This window comes from Poecilia reticulata, linkage group LG17 (genome assembly GCF_000633615.1).
Source record: "Poecilia reticulata strain Guanapo linkage group LG17, Guppy_female_1.0+MT, whole genome shotgun sequence".
In the NCBI taxonomy this organism is placed as follows: domain Eukaryota; kingdom Metazoa; phylum Chordata; class Actinopteri; order Cyprinodontiformes; family Poeciliidae; genus Poecilia; species Poecilia reticulata.
The window spans coordinates 8,301,384-8,317,363 of NC_024347.1; the positions used below are offsets into that span (position 1 = coordinate 8,301,384).

General features: G+C 39.0%; 1 protein-coding gene across 2 annotated transcripts in view; it reads left to right on the forward strand.

Annotated features, from left to right (window-relative positions):
* Window positions 1-6,178: 6,178 nt before the first annotated feature.
* LOC103479249 (acyl-coenzyme A thioesterase 11-like) overlaps window positions 6,179-15,980 on the forward strand; it is a 17,213-nt gene continuing 7,411 nt past the window's right edge. Inside the window, exons 1-13 of one of the 2 annotated variants that reach the window (XM_017309797.1) lie at window positions 6,179-6,547; window positions 6,634-6,703; window positions 6,776-6,836; window positions 7,313-7,417; window positions 9,640-9,775; window positions 9,847-9,938; window positions 10,062-10,123; window positions 11,133-11,252; window positions 11,395-11,533; window positions 13,349-13,404; window positions 13,574-13,640; window positions 15,123-15,206; window positions 15,294-15,427. In XM_017309797.1, coding sequence (XP_017165286.1) covers window positions 6,361-6,547; window positions 6,634-6,703; window positions 6,776-6,836; window positions 7,313-7,417; window positions 9,640-9,775; window positions 9,847-9,938; window positions 10,062-10,123; window positions 11,133-11,252; window positions 11,395-11,533; window positions 13,349-13,404; window positions 13,574-13,640; window positions 15,123-15,206; window positions 15,294-15,427 — 1,313 coding nt within the window. In that variant the 5' untranslated portion in view covers window positions 6,179-6,360. The remainder of the gene's footprint in view (window positions 6,548-6,633; window positions 6,704-6,775; window positions 6,837-7,312; window positions 7,418-9,639; window positions 9,776-9,846; window positions 9,939-10,061; window positions 10,124-11,132; window positions 11,253-11,394; window positions 11,534-13,348; window positions 13,405-13,573; window positions 13,641-15,122; window positions 15,207-15,293; window positions 15,428-15,980) is intronic. The other variant, XM_017309796.1, reaches the window with a different exon arrangement.

Here is a 15,980-nt window from a genome sequence, read left to right on the forward strand (position 1 = left end):
TAGGATGAGTTTGTGAGCCGGTAACCCACGTGATAGCTGCGCTGTGACGTAAAATGGGCATTAGCCAATGAAAGGCGGGCCCTGTGGTAAGGTCCATGGGTGAATGACTGAATGTAGTGGGAAGAACTGTGGAGTCCTCTGGACATGACAAAGCACAATACATGTATAGACCATTTTGCCATTCATATGTAGAGTGACAAACAATAATAAATTCTAACCATGCTGAGGCATCCAGGGGCCACTTATTTTCTCATGTCATAGTGAAGAAAACCTATCAACATGTCCTAAATTAGAAAATGAACATAACAGCTTTGAACTTACTTTTAAAAATTTAAATGTACTTTTTTTTTTTTTTTTACAGTGGTTGCATTTTCCCCCCACAACGTTTCACTGTTTGCATATTATTTGATGACCATAATACATGCATGTCCAATGCATTGTTGTCAGTGGTGGGAACTTAAGTACAATTTTCGTGTATCTGTACTTTACTTAAGTAGATTTAAAAATGGATACTTTCTACTTTTACTCCACTACATTTCGACAAAACTGTCGCGTTACTCGTTACATCCAAGTCTCGTTGCGCTTTTTTTCCGTTAAAATGTGAAGTTCAGGGTCTTAAGGTGGCGCCGTAAAATCCAACCAATAACGTGACTTAGTGTCTGTTGTCACCCATCGGCTCCACCTTTACTCGCACGCGGAGCTCCAGACATGCGCAGTGGTTTCCTCTGAGCTGGAGGCGATGTCTGTCTAATGTCAGTAATATATAATAGCGCTGCATAAATTGATATAACGACATGGAAAATCAGCAGCGCTTCGCTTTCACAGACGCGTCACTTGGAAGGAAAGCTTTAAGAAAGGTAAGCTCTGTGGACGTGATGCTAGCAAAGCTAGCTGTATAGAGACACATGTTGCATCTGCGATGAAAAAAAGTTGTCACTCATGCGCTGAATTACTGTGTGGAGGTGTTTACTGAGGTGTCGCAGATATGGGACAACGCTGTGACCAAAGTGCAATATAGTGATATGACATTCAGGAACGATCTGATTCTTCTGGATGGATCTTTACTGATTAAATTTATTTCAGCTCTAAGTATTTAATATCAAGGTGTTTTATGGGAATGTGGATCTTTCACATTAATTTGAGAAGTAATTTTGATAGGTAAAAGTTAATTTTTTTGTGTCACGTAGCACGGGGTGCTGGTCTGGACTTGGTCTCGGGTTCAGTGGTCTTGACTACAACTCTACTATGTCGCTCCTTGGTTGCCTGTCCTCTCCCACCCACCTTCTTTCCATCCCCTTTCTGTTGGATTTCTTTTTAAATAAATGCCACTAGTGGCAAAAACAGTGAAGTTCATGCTGTTAGGACAGGAGACAAAATGTTTCCATCCCTGAAATTATGATGCATAGAATCATATATCTGAGTCTAAACTATGTTATAGAGTAAACATAATAAAAACATGCTTTATCTGTGGCATTGATCATTAAAATGGCACATTTCTAATGTATTGAAATTAAATACAATCGGTACACTTAATGATATTAGTGATTAGGTAATCCATTAAGCAAGTACTTTTACTTTTAATACTTAAGTATTTTTAAAAGCCAGTACCTTTTTACTTTTTACTTAAGTACAAATGTTAATGTGCTACTTTTATTTTACTTAAGTACATTTTTTGCGTACTTTCTCCACCACTGGTGAACATTCAGACAAAATGTCAAAAAGCATTCATTACCCAGCAGAAAAACATTTTGATTTCCACTAAATTATTTTGCCACTTCACATAACGTGAGTGACCACAGCTACTGAGGTTATTCATTACTGCTGCATTTTAAATATTTACTCCTGAAAATTAACTTGCAATCAAATATATTCTGTAGTTGATGTAGCACGCATTTTTCAGTGCTGAAATGTTATAAAATAGGAACAATTTATTACAAAATCAGTAGGTTATCATGTGAAACACAATCCTTTCTCATATCCTGGATTACAAACAGCTGATTCTAGTCCAAATGTTGTAAACATTTTCATATTTATTTTACTGTTTGTTTATGAATTTCACCAAATCTAGATGCATTTAATTCTGATCCGAAAAATACGTTGGGACAAATACATGTAGGTATAGAAACAATATTTATACTGAGGTTGAGTTAGCAGGTAATGTTAAAATGAATCACCATCCAGGTACAACAGTGCTGCATCAAGTTACAGACAAATATTAGATTTGCGCATCACCAGTGATACTGTAACCGCATCTCAGCTGTTACTTTTTAAAAATGAAAAATAAAGCAAATCAAGCAGAGATACTTAATTGTCAGACAGAGATGTGGCTAACTGGATCACTTTTGAATCCTTTCAGAGCTCCACCTCAGAAGCACTTCTCCGATATTTACCCTCGTTTTATTTCGGGCTCAGTCTAATTCTCTCTTTTTAGCTTGTCTTTCATCGTGAGTCTTCTTTTGTTTACCTGTCTTGGTTTTAGGACCAGATACAACTCCAGAAATTAGACATTTCCCTGTAAATTTGGTTTGTTTCTCTGCCATTAGCACACCACCAGCAGTGAGCCTCATATATAAGACACTCCCCCTGGCTCTGATTGGCTGCTTTGGTCAGGAGCAGAATGTTTTTATAAATGCCATTAGGGGCAACTTTTGCGTTCCCTCGCAATAATCTACTGATCAGTTCATGCGGCATAATTGATACTGTAAGCCATTTTTATGGTGGCCGCTGTACTTTCTGCTTTAATACAAGCTTATAAGGTTTTTCCATGAACTATTGAGTTATTACCGCGGGGTAATAATCAGTCATGTGATTGTGTCTGTTGTGTTCGTGTCTGAATGGTTTAAAGGGCTGAACAGACATAAACATGCAGTAAATAAATCGATTTTCAATCAGTTTTCTGCACCAAAGAGTTAATAATAATAAACACGTTTTSWYWKWRKMWMWSWMAGCMAWMTRAMKGWRRTARRKMAKYAYTGRKWTRACWGGRRMWYYSRYYTKKAYMMMTSRWSKYSRRMSYKYYTWKKTSKGYSWSAMKTMWYSAKKTATKWAMKKKWWRKTRWYWKKCTSCWRRCTYTGYGWSKRMKGAMSMYSGKKMMCSRKSKTCMKYMSWCRCARAGYYWGSAGMMWRWYAMYWWMMMKTWMATAMMTSRWKAMKTSWSRCMSAMMWARRMRSKYYSRMSWYSAKKKRTMMARRYSRRWKYYCCWGTYAWMYCARTRMTKMYYTAYYWCMKTYAKWTKGCTKWSWKWKMYWMWRWSAAAACGTGTTTATTATTATTAACTCTTTGGTGCAGAAAACTGATTGAAAATCGATTTATTTACTGCATGTTTATGTCTGTTCAGCCCTTTAAACCATTCAGACACGAACACAACAGAGATAATCACATGACTGATTATTACCCCGCGGTAATAACTCAATAGTTCATGGAAAAACCTTATAAGCTTGTATTAAAGCAGAAAGTACAGCGGCCACCATAAAAATGGCTTACAGTATCAATTATGCCGCATGAACTGATCAGTAGATTATTGCGAGGAAACGCAAAAGAAAAACAATTCCTCATGTCCCCTGGAGGCCTCCGTAGAGAAGAGACATGGGGGACTTGATTTTTTCACAAATTGTCTCTCTCATCTTCTACTTTCATGACATAATGAGGTTTTTAACAAATATGAAAAAAAAGTTACATACTGCAGCTTTAAACTCAAAGCATAAAGTTTAGAGTCAGGCCGCTGCAGTCACGTTCACACGGAATTCACCCTTTCACAATCAGCTCTCCCTAAAACTAAGATCAACTTTCCTACAGCTGTGTGAAGCTGKGGACGTGTTTTGCCTTCAGAACAAAATAGTTTAGTTCTCGCTAAAACTCTGGTTGTTTTCCTCCGTTAAACCTTTTTATTCTCACAGCCAAACACCACAATGGCAGCTTGCATAGTTGGATGGCTTTTATTTTGAAATCCTCACAGGAACAAGTAGTAAATTTTGTTGATCGTCTTTGTGTGTAGACTTGTTGATCTGCTATCAGGTAAGTGAATCCTAATGCGTCCAAAACGTGTAATCCAGAATAGTTGTATTAGTGCTGCTGAGCGGTGAGGGTTCGGCTGGATTCTGTTGGAACTGATGGATGTTTGTTGGTGCAGGTTGAACAGAAAGTGCTCAGATTTTCTCCTCTCCTCTGAGGTTTGACGCTCCGTGTCTGTTCTGGAGAAAGTTTGAAGCCTTGTTTGGTTGCTCCGTTCAGCAGAGTCAGCTAAACAAAGACAATGTTCTGATATGCTGAGTTATAAATGCAGATCAATAAGTCATATATCATGTCGGCTATGTTTAACCCGTCGAACAGATATGGCATCTTAGTTTAAAAGTCTGTTGCTGAGGATGAACTGAGTTTACCTGTCAAAGCACCGTTTTCTAAGCCCGTTTCCCGCCGATCTCCTGTATTATTATTTTCCGGTAAACCGGTATTATGGCGCCCGCTCTCACGTTAGCGCCGCCCCAAGATCACACAGGGGAAACAGGTTTTATTAGAATTAAATTATTTAACAATGTGGCTGCGCTGCATTTGCGCATTAATCCGTTGTATGACTTTATCAAATGCAGCGCAGTCACAATGTGCGTTCACACTGCCAGTAAATGCGACCTGTATGCGTTCTGCAGTGTGAACGGGAAAAAGACCTGAAAGTGTCCCGCATGCGCAGTAGAGGGCGCAATAGCGTCAGCGTTCTCAGTGTTCTGCCAACCGCCATAAAAAGAAGAAGTGCTCAGTGTTTGCGGAAGTAAACATGGAGGCTAACGGTGTAGCATAGCTTATATATTTGAAGTTGTTATCCGGCCAGAGCAGCATATTAACAACTTAATCCTCATATAGTCCATCATAGTTGTTTTTTTTCCCGCTTGAGCGTATCAGACGTAGAATAGTGAGATTTGTTGAGAATCAGTGACGTTCAAATCGGATGAATCAGGCCAGGACGTTATGGTCGCATTTGAATCGGATACGTATCGGATATGGGTCGCATTTGAAAAAGAATCTGACCTGAGCTGTTCAGACTGTCATGATTAGATCGGATACAGGTCGCATTACCTCAAAAAAATCGGGATTGGGTCACTTCAGGCTGCAGTGTGAACGCAGCCATTGTCCACCGAACTGCGCAGGTCACTGTGGACCTGAGATGATACGATATGCTTCACGTATCCTATCATTTCCTATATATTACACCGCGGTTACACACCTTTGATCTCACATATCGACATCTATTTATCACGGTTTAATAAAAAAAGAAGACTGTAATTAATCTAAAAATACTTTTAAGTATAGAGATAGAAAACAATGTATTTTGACTTGATTAACCGTCAAACAATGACTTGTTTACAGTAGTTACACATTGCAGTGGCCAACTAAAGCCATTTGTTGCTCTGTTTAAGCTGCCTGACATGTAAGCTTAAAACATGAAGCGAGACAGAAGTTTAATGAAAGCCAAGTATAAAATAAATTAAAGCTTACCGTAATCTTCAATTAAATAAAACGCATGAAACATAGCATCGATGTGCGCATGTGCATTACCATAAGGTAGGACGGATTTATGGGTAGCACAGATAAACAGAACATCGGACAACGACATTTCCCGGATTCTCAAGTCAGGTTTGACTGAGGAAAATGAAGAATTACTGTCGCCATCTGAGACTAAGGAATGTATACTGAGAGATGCACTGTAAAAAAAACAAACAAAAAAAGAACAAAAAAATCTCCAATTTATGGTAAAATACCAACAGCTGTGGTTTAAATACTGTATTTATATTTACTGTATAAATACTACATGCATACGGTAAATACTGGCAACCATAGAATTAAAAAATTTTTTAAATTCTAAAATAAAAAACCCCAATATATTTTATAGTGTGCACTGGTCACCATCCATCCATCCATTTTCTATGGGGTCAGGAGGGCTGCTTGTGCCTCTCCAGCGAGACGTTTCAGGCGAGAGGCTATCTCTGGACAGGTCGCCAGTCTGTTGCTGGACCACACAGAGACAGACAGGACAAACACCCATGCACACACACACACCACATCAATTAACGTAACTGTGGTAAGAACCCGGAGAAAACCCACCATGCACAGGGAGAACATGCAAAGTCCATGCAGGACCCCATTCCCGGGCCGGGAATCGAACCAGAACCTTCTTGCTGCAAAATGCAAATTACAAAATGCGTATTAAAATGATTTTTGCAAAATCTAGCAAAAATGAATTAAATGAACAAAATCTATGGCATGTCCAGGTTTAGCAACTTTTCATACAAAAACAAAAATTGGTATCAGCCAAAATCTGAATCAGCCGATGCATTCTTGGTTGTAATTATGTTCTTTATCTTTGAGGATGACTTCCCAGGTGTTGGAGGACCTTAAGGAAGAGGATGAAGAGGAGGAGGAAGATGAAGAGGGTTGTGTTAACCCTACAGAGGTGAAAATGAGTCAGATAGTCATGCCCTGCCACTGTAACCATCGGCAGGAGCTGAGTGTGGGACAGCTGCTGAAATGGATGGACTCCACTGCCTGCCTCTCAGGTGTGCCCTGCTGTTAGAAGAGTTTGTGGAAATGACATTTCTTGTTGTCAGCAAAGCTAATCCAGACTCTTGTTTCATGTGAGCAGCTGAGAGGCATGATGGAAGTCTCTGTGTCACCGCCTCCATGGATGACATCCACTTTGAACACACCATCAGGTAACAGGAAGGCCATGGGTGTATCAGAACAATGTGACATAAAGTACTGATCCGTCTGCTCCATTTCCTCAGCGTGGGCCAGGTGGTGAATATTAGGGCAAAGGTCAACAGAGCCTTCAACACCAGCATGGAGGTCAGTGAAGCTGAACTGTAAACAATGCTAATATATAATCCTAACGATTATGAATTAATTTGAAGCATTGATCAGGTTTCAAGTGTCACATATGCAGTGCTTTAATTTAATGGGAAAAAAAACAGAATAGAAACAACATTTGACTTTTCTGTTTTTGTTACATTTACATGTTTCAGATGATCAAACGTTAAAGATAATCTGTAATCAGAAATGATGATTTGATTGACAGCCACAGCAGCCTGGTCCTAAATGTCTCCTGCACTTTAAAACTGGTTGTTCCACCTTTGGCAGCAACAACTGCCATCAAGTGTTTGAAACTATGGAAACTCTGGCCAACTCCTCTTAGCGGAATAGTTTTAATTTAGCCACATTGGAGAAGCTTGTTAAATCTCAGTGGGATTAAAGTTGCCCACCATACATTTCCATCTAACCTGGCTTCCATGTCGAGGGTGAGTTTCTCCTGTGTTCTTTCCCAGGTGGGGATCCATGTGAGCTGTGAAGACCTGTTCTCTGATCGCCACTGGAGGGTTTGCCATTCCTACGCCACCTTTGTGACCCAACGAACCAATACTGGACAAAAAGTATGTGTGGGTCAGAACTGCATTTTGAGTCTATTTGCCTTAAGATAAAGGATTAAACTTAGCTACTGTGCTAATGTGTACTGTCCTAATATAAAATTTGTTAATTCAAAGTGTTAGTTTGGACATTTGCTGTAATAAATGGGACAGGACCACATAATAGGGAAGGAATTAAACAATCAAGCTTTTGAAAAATCATAATAGCAAAATATTTAAATGAACCCTCCTATTATGTTGCGGGTCAAATTGACCCGTTTCAAAGTTTAAAAATTTTTTAAAAATAGAAGTATTTTTTCTGCATGAAACTATTTCTATTTGCCTTAATAGGTGCACTCTATGTATAAAATGAAAATGGTTCATTTTACACATTTGCAGCCGACCTGGGTCTATTTGTTACATCGATACTGTTCGGGTCAATTTGACCCGGCAGTCAAGTTGAAGGGTAAAAAGGTTAAAAAACGTCCAATTCTATTTGTTTCTTTGCACCTATGAGACATATTTTACCACACACACACACACACACACACACACACACACACACACACACACACACACACACACTCTCTCTCTTTCACTATTCTCTTTACTTCACTAGGAAGCTGCCAGAGAGCAGAAAGTGTTCATACAACTTTTGACAGGAACCTTTTCGGTTCCCCTGGACAAACTCCACCCACACTGAGTGACACTCAGTAGAAGTGGAGAAAACATAAATACTCTTTATAAGGGAGTCCTAAACACACTGAAGGTACATGTGATGTCGTCACTGTCAGAGATCAGGAAATGAGCCGCAGGGAAATAAAAAGATGAAAACCCTGGAAGCTCTGGAACGTCTTGTTGATCATCCAGGACCGACTAGGAGGCAGAAACTCACATTACAGACATCAAGTCAGTCTTTGAGCCACTCAGGCCTGGTGCAAGACAGGAAATCATTGTTGAAATGACAAATCTAAAAGGAAGGAGAGTTTTTGGAGAGAACTGGAAGAACCAGATGCATTTACATGCATATTTGAAGGTCCTCATTCTGACCAGAGTTTMYAAGTCAAAGGATGAATCAACAGCCAGTCTAAGGGATGCAGAGACAGGCAGGGTAATATTTCGGGCCATAATGTTTCTGGAGACTTCTCTCCAGAGTAATCTGATTTGACAATCGATGGACAAGACAAACTAGCAGCTAATAGAACAGTGTGGGACATGTGGGTTGTAACTTCCCCTGTTCTATAATCCAGGCCCTCATGTCACAGTGGATGAAAGGCTTGTGGCTTTCATAAAGTTCACCCCTGGCATTCAGAGGTCGCTGCTCATTTAGGCAGTATATGCCTTCCACACCAGCTAAATATGGCATAAAAATCTGGGCAGCATGTGATGAAAAACCCAGTTATGTTTTGAACATGCAGGTTTAAACTGGACATCCAGCAGCAGGATCATCTTCTGGACTCATTTGTCTGGATTTTAATCAGTGGGTCAATTTGACCCAGAGCAGAAAAGTGTCTCAAGTTCAATTATAAAGATCACCCTTTCAAAAAAAAATCTTTTTTTTTTATTTTATTTTTTTTTTTTACAAAAAATCACTTTCAAGGATAGTTAATGTCATTTTGTGTTTAGGTTTTTTCAGTGGGCATAAAAAATTTAAAATCACATGGTTAGTATTGGAGTTAATAATCAGATACAAAAAAGTTTTGGAGGAATTTTTTGGTTTCTGACCCTATAGCAAGACTAAACTCTCCCCGGGTCAAATTGACCCACGAACATTATTGCTGAACCTCAGAAACAAACATAATAGGAGGGTTAATGAAAAGATGTGAAGCGTGTTCATAGGTATAACTATGAATAAAAGACGAGTGATCAAATCTTCCAAAATGTCATAAAGGGATATTTGAGCTCAAATTTGAAACAATTCTCCAAAACTGAATGTTTATTAAACACCAATGTTGAAAGTATGTTGCTTTGCTGTGAATGCAGTTTGTTGGACTTGATTTATGATTTTCATTTTTAACTTAAATTGTTTTACTAATGTTGGACACTTTCTTCATGTTATACTGTAGGTACAAGAACAGAACAGTGATCCTCTTGATAAATTGATGAAAACTTGTTTGAAATATTTCTAGACAGTCTCCCATAATTCTGAGGAAAGTTGGTTTTAAAACTGGACATCACTGCAGATGAGTGATGTTTTGGTGCTGCTGTGTATTAGTGAGGATGTTAAAAGTCTAGGATATTCTTCACAGGTGAAGTTGAGGCCAGTTGCTCCTCAGACGCAGAGGGAGCATGTGGAATACAGCGTGGCAGCTGAGCGAAGACGGGTTCGGATGCTGCACAGCGACATCGTCAAAGAACTCCTGTCCAGTGGCTCTGTGGAGCAGGGTGGGTGTGATGCACAGCGCCGTCGGTCCAGAAGTTTAGACGTGTTGTTTGAGCGTGTCTTTCTGTACCAGCTGACAGCTCTGCAGTGTGTAGCGGGATGGCAGCAGAGAAGACCAGGGTGGAGAGTGTTGAACTGGTTCTGCCTCCACATGCAAACCACCAGGTTATTCATGTACTTTTATTTCTCCAGCTGTAAAGCGAAGAATGATCAATGGCAGCGTTCTTCCAGGGAACATTTATCATGTGAAAGTAGAAACATCATTGACTGTAATTCATCTGTATTCAGGTGAATACATTTGGAGGACAGATCATGGCCTGGATGGTGAATGTGGCAACAATTGCTGCCAGGTAACTCCTTACTTTGAATCGTTGCTTTTTTTCATGTTTGTATTTATAGGAATTTGCATTTTCAATTGATGGAAATCAAACTATTGCTAGATGCATGGAGACAGCTGGTGTAGAGAAACTACAAATGATCAACATGGTCAACAACCCACATTACATACACTCAGAAAATGAGGATGTAACACAAGGCCAGTAAAATGCTGGCACTGTTCAAGTCCAAGGCTGAACTGCTGAGCTGGCAGTGGACTAGCAACAGTCAGCGATAATGTCGACATGGAAGTGAAGCCACAAAAGGTCACTGTTAGAGGAGCTTATGCATGCAGGCATGTTCATGAAAAGTTTTGTGGAAGAAAAATGTAGAAAAAGCTTCACAAATTACGGTTTTAGAAAGCATGGAATTTCCTTTAGTTATTTTCAAATTGGTATGGGGAAAATAAAATAAAAAATGGAACAAGCCACATTTCTGTCCTGTTTGCACATTTAATATCTAAAGAAATTCTTGATGTATAAAATCTGTAAACCTGAAGCAGCAGCTCATATGGCAGATATTCATAAAGAAAATGTCAGAAAGTACACTCTAATTCCATAGTTAGTTAGAAAATAATGTTCTTATAGATCATTGTTCAGGCCTGAAACCTTTCATAAATTGTGTGTTTAGATTTCTAACAACTAATCAGGATCTGAATCTTCTGCTAAAAATACAACTTAAGCTTATTTTTACAAAAGAACATTTGAAAATAAAATAAAAAAAACTTCATGAATGTTTCTAGAAAACCAGTTTTGCCTACTTTTAGGACAGTTTTTGTCTTTAAACTAATGTTTGGAAAAAATGACAAAATAATGAAAACATGAAATAAACTGGCAACTAACAGCATTTTAAAGCAATTGTTATTTGGGGATTAAATAATTCCTCTTAGCTTGAATATGATCAGTATATTTTTCTCTCCAACAGAGTTTGGTTTGCTCTTGTTCTAATGTGACTGTTTCTGTTACTCTTCCTGTGCTGACCCAGCCGCCTGTGCCAGGCTCATCCAACTCTTCGGGCCATTGACATGTTCACTTTCAGAGGACCCTCCCAGGTTGGAGACAGACTCCTGCTGAGGGCTATCGTCAACAACGCCTTCAAAAACAGGTATCCAGGGCTTCTGCTTCGACACAATGTCAGCTCAGATGATGTGAACCTTGTGTTTGGAAAGCGTGAGGGCTGAGAACTCTCTCAAAGTACCTCATCTATTAGACACTTGTTGGCTAATAGACGAGACAATTCCTTGCAGTTTGGAGGTGGGGGTACGTGCAGAAGCCTACCAGGAGGAGGGGCCTAACCGCCACATAAACTCCGCCTTCATGACCTTTGAGGTTCTTGATGACAGTGGGAAGCCATGTACTCTTCCACGGATACGACCAGAACCCCTGGTGAGTTAGCTATACAGGACCTTAACCTCATAAAGCAACAATTATTCATTGGAAAACTATGTTGACACTGAATGGTCATCAATTTCAATGTCAAATTTATTTCTAAAGCCCATTTAAGAACTACAAAGTGCTTCACAAAGGGTAAAAGTAACAACATTAAAAACAATAATAAAATCAAAAAATAGGATAAACTTAACAGGACAGTGCTAGCAAACAGATCTGATTGACCTCAAACTGAAATCAAAGAAATGAGTTTGCAGGAGAGATTTAAAAAAAAAAACTGTACAGACTTTGCAGCACAAATATGAAGGAGCTGGTTCCAGAGTCGTGTTTCTGCAATGGCAAAGCCTCGATCTCTACTGGGTTTTAATCTGGTCATCAGCTGCACTAGGAGTACCTCAGAGACTTTTTGGATTGGAAAAGTTAAGGACAACAGTTAGATCATTAGATGCCAAACTTTTACGAGTAAGTAACACTAACATCAATACAAAAATGAACAGGCAGCCAATGTAAATCCTTTAAACTGGAGTGAGGAGGTCATGCCTTCTGGTACCTGTTAAAAGTCGAGCAGCAGCGTTTTGGACTAACTGCAAGTGATGAACTGATGATTGATTGATTGATTGATATAAATATAAAGGATTGCAGTAATCTAATCTGCAGGTAATAAATGCAAGAACAATAGTTGTCAGCCTTTTAGGAAGAATGTAGGGTTTGGCAATTTGGTATCACTGATAAAACCAAGTCGACATTTGTTTCTCAAGTTCAACAGAACTGTCTAAAAACACTGAGATTCCTGCCAGTCGGGGAGCGATGGATAGTAGGAGACCAAGGAATTGACTTTGTCTAGGAAGAGGTTGCTCACCAAGCACAATCATTTCAGTGTTGTTTTCATTCAGGTCCAGACAGTTTACAGTTAACCATTTTGACATCATGCAGACAGTTTAATAGAGGCTGCAGAGACATTGGAGTTAAAAGGGAAATGTATTTGAATATCATGAGCAAAGCAATGTAAAGAAATGTTCTATGTCCTAAAAATAGGAGCCATTATCAGAATATCACAAAGAAAACAAAATATGACACTTGAAGTACAAGTGTGATATTGAGACATTCTGGTGTGCACACATCATTGCACCAGCAATAATTTGCTGCTGTTGCAAAACATTATATGAGCAGCACAATGATTAGAAAATTGAACAAGAAGTTTTGAGAAATGAACCAAAGCGACTGAGAAAAACTGTGAATCTGTTTTCCTTATATTGACTTTGGAAGTTGTGGGTGGAGTTATCAACCCTTTGAAGTTTCTATTTCAAGTTTCTAAAAGAACCCCTATTACATTTTAACCTCCAGTATGTTAACTTGTTAATTGTTAGTAATGTTAATGGCCTGCATGCACAAAGCTCAGAACTGTAAGCTGATTGTGAAATATCTAATCAATATATCACCCATCATAAACCTTTTGAAGGTCAGAACTTTGTGCTGGTCTCGCTGCACGAGCACTTAGAAGATGATGCCGTTGTAAAACACACTTGAATTATGAGTTGCTATAATCAGATTGTAGCAACGATTATCATGACAAACACAGCAGATCTTAAGCAACTGATTGTCCAGGTAACAGTTGGCCCAGTGTGTGAAAGCAGATCTTAGAATACCTCAGGTTTTTTCATTGTTTACTTACCTCCTCTGTGTGCGTGTGTGTGTGTGTGTGTGTGCCTGTGTGCGTGTGTGTGTGTGTGTGTGTGTGCGTGTGTGTGCGTGTGTGTGTGTGTGTGTGTGTGTGTGTGTGCCTGTGTGCGCGCATATATCTTTCATTTATAGGAAGGTGAGAGAAGATTCCAAGAAGCAACAGCCAGGAAAAAAATCCGCCTGGACAGGTGAAGGTTTGCTTTCCAGATGAAACATTAAAGTTCTATTTGAACATTAATGTTCCGATGATGAACTCAACATTTTTCAGCTCTGCAGTGTAACACACTTTGAACGTGTGAAATTATAATGTTACAAATGGGTTCATACTGTCTCATGTCAGAACAAAATGTATTTCAGGAAGTACATCATCTCCCGCAAACAGAGTGAAGTTCCTCTGTCTGTCCCCTGGGACCTCAGGAACCAGGTGAGTTAAAGAGCCAAGCAGAAAACACAACACTGACCGCTCAGACACATTTGACACTTTTTTTACACACATCAACAATAACTGACGCTCATTTATGTAAAACACGTTTATCACAGTTCAATATGGGAGCGAATCCCAAACTGAAACTCTTGAACTGCATAGTGACACAAAGACAAAAGTTCTATAAAGTTTATATTTACACTTTCAATTTAATTTATTTGCAATAAATGAAGAAAAATAATATATTCAAAAAAATAATTAGATTAATCAAAGCATTGGGTATTGTCAGTATGTTTAAGAATGTCAGTAAGAATATGAAAGAGAAAAAAAGAACATGCAGTCATTGACAGTATCTTAGCCATTGCTTCAGGTCAGGTGTACCTTCTATGAATATAAAATATAAAGGTAACGTCAGCAAGAGCTGCAGATAATGAATACTGAGGAGAAGGTAAAAAAAAGGGAAAATATGATCTGTCTTTAATTTTCACCAGAACTCTTTCTGAAGTGTTTTGGCTCAACTAAATGTTAATAACAAATTTTACTTTGTTCTGTAATAGTAAGGAGTCACAACAGTCCATCCTTGAAGGAGAAAATGCACAGACTATTTTTTAGGATATTTCCCATTTTAGAAACATTGAGGTGAAACTAAAACTTCTAAAAACCTGTTTAATATGGAATTTAAATGTCTGAGAGAAATGTTTTTTTCAAAGCTGCTGCTCCAAAGACAACAACTTGTGTCTTGGCTAAATTTAACTTCCGTATCATCCATCCATCAATAAGCCATTTTTAATCCAGTTTATTCAGTTTATTCTGAAATATTACTCCTTTTTATATTGTTGTTATCTTATAGATGTCTGACTGATTTCCTGTATGAAAAACTTTTTGTGGTTAAATAAAAAAGTCTTGCTTAGATCAGGACTCTGTTCAGCCCAGTCATGTTCTTTTACAAACATCTCTCCTGTCTGTGCACCATGTCACTTTGGACCAGCCCCAAAACTGAAACTGAAATTGTTCAAAATCTCTTGATATTCTTCCACTTTAAGATTTTTTTTGTTTACTGGAACGAAGGGGCCGAGTCCAACAGTCCCATAACATCACCCCTTCATCCCCCCATAACATCGCCCCTTCATCCCCCCATAACATCGCCCCTTCATCCCCCCATAACATCGCCCCTTCATCCCCCCATAACATCGCCCCTTCATCCCACAAGCAAATCCTAAGAATTGATGTGCCAGTACACATACTCACTTGACCCTGTGACAGTGGCTGTTGGGTAATGGTGGCTGGAAACATGCTGAGGGGGGAAGTGACACCACAACAATCAGCCGCTGAGCATTTAGCCGGCTGACTAAGGATGCAGTGGCTGTAGCAATGTGTTTGCACCATTGCTGAACATTTCAGTACATTTTACACCAAGACTCTGACTCATATGGCGACTGTTTGTCATCCTGTAAGCCATGTGCTGTGTGTCTTTGTGAGCAGGTGTATCTCAGCTACAACAATGTGTCGGCCCTAAAGATGCTGGCAGCTAGGAAGAACTGGCGCCTCAGCACAGAGAAAGATAAGGTCTGAGGAAGTGCTTTTGTTTTTTGAAATGAGATGAGTTTCTTTTTCCTGTCTCAATGCACAGAGCTGTGTGGTTTGCCCTGTTAGGTTCGTCTGTACACCCTGGAGCAAAAGTCCACGTTGAGCTTCAGGGTGGAAGCGGAGGTGGATGTTCCTGCTCACAGAGCCTTTTGTTTGCTTGCTGAACTAAGCAACAGAACAAGTTGGGACATGCACTATAAGTAATGCATCCACACACATTTACAGAAATATTCACATCAATTGTAATGCATCGCCACATGTCTGTCAGTGAGTGTTATTTTCTGCAGTTCCTCATAATTTTGGTGTTTACGTGTCACCAACGTATAATCCATCTAGAATGAATAATTCTTAACTTGTGAACGTGGTCAGCCTGGAATCAATGAAGAACATACAGTATTGAGTTATCCTTCCTTAGACCAAAGCCCATATTTTATTCACCTTTAGTGTGAACTGTGGTTTCTGGGTTGGCCTGGTCATGCTACTTGTCCATAATGTTAGGGAATTTAAATATGGTTAAATATCGTTGTGCCCTTAAATACACAAGAGCTTTGATGATAAACTGAACTGAAAATAGTAAATTGCAAACAAGTAAAGCAGTAAGATATGGAGAGCCATTTCAGCCAAAATTAAATAAATAAATAAATGGGTGAAATAAATAAAAAATGAGTAAAATAAATCAAAAAATGAAGAAAATGAGTGAAATAAATAAATAATTTGTTAAATAAATAATTTAGCTTTTTCATTAACCCATTT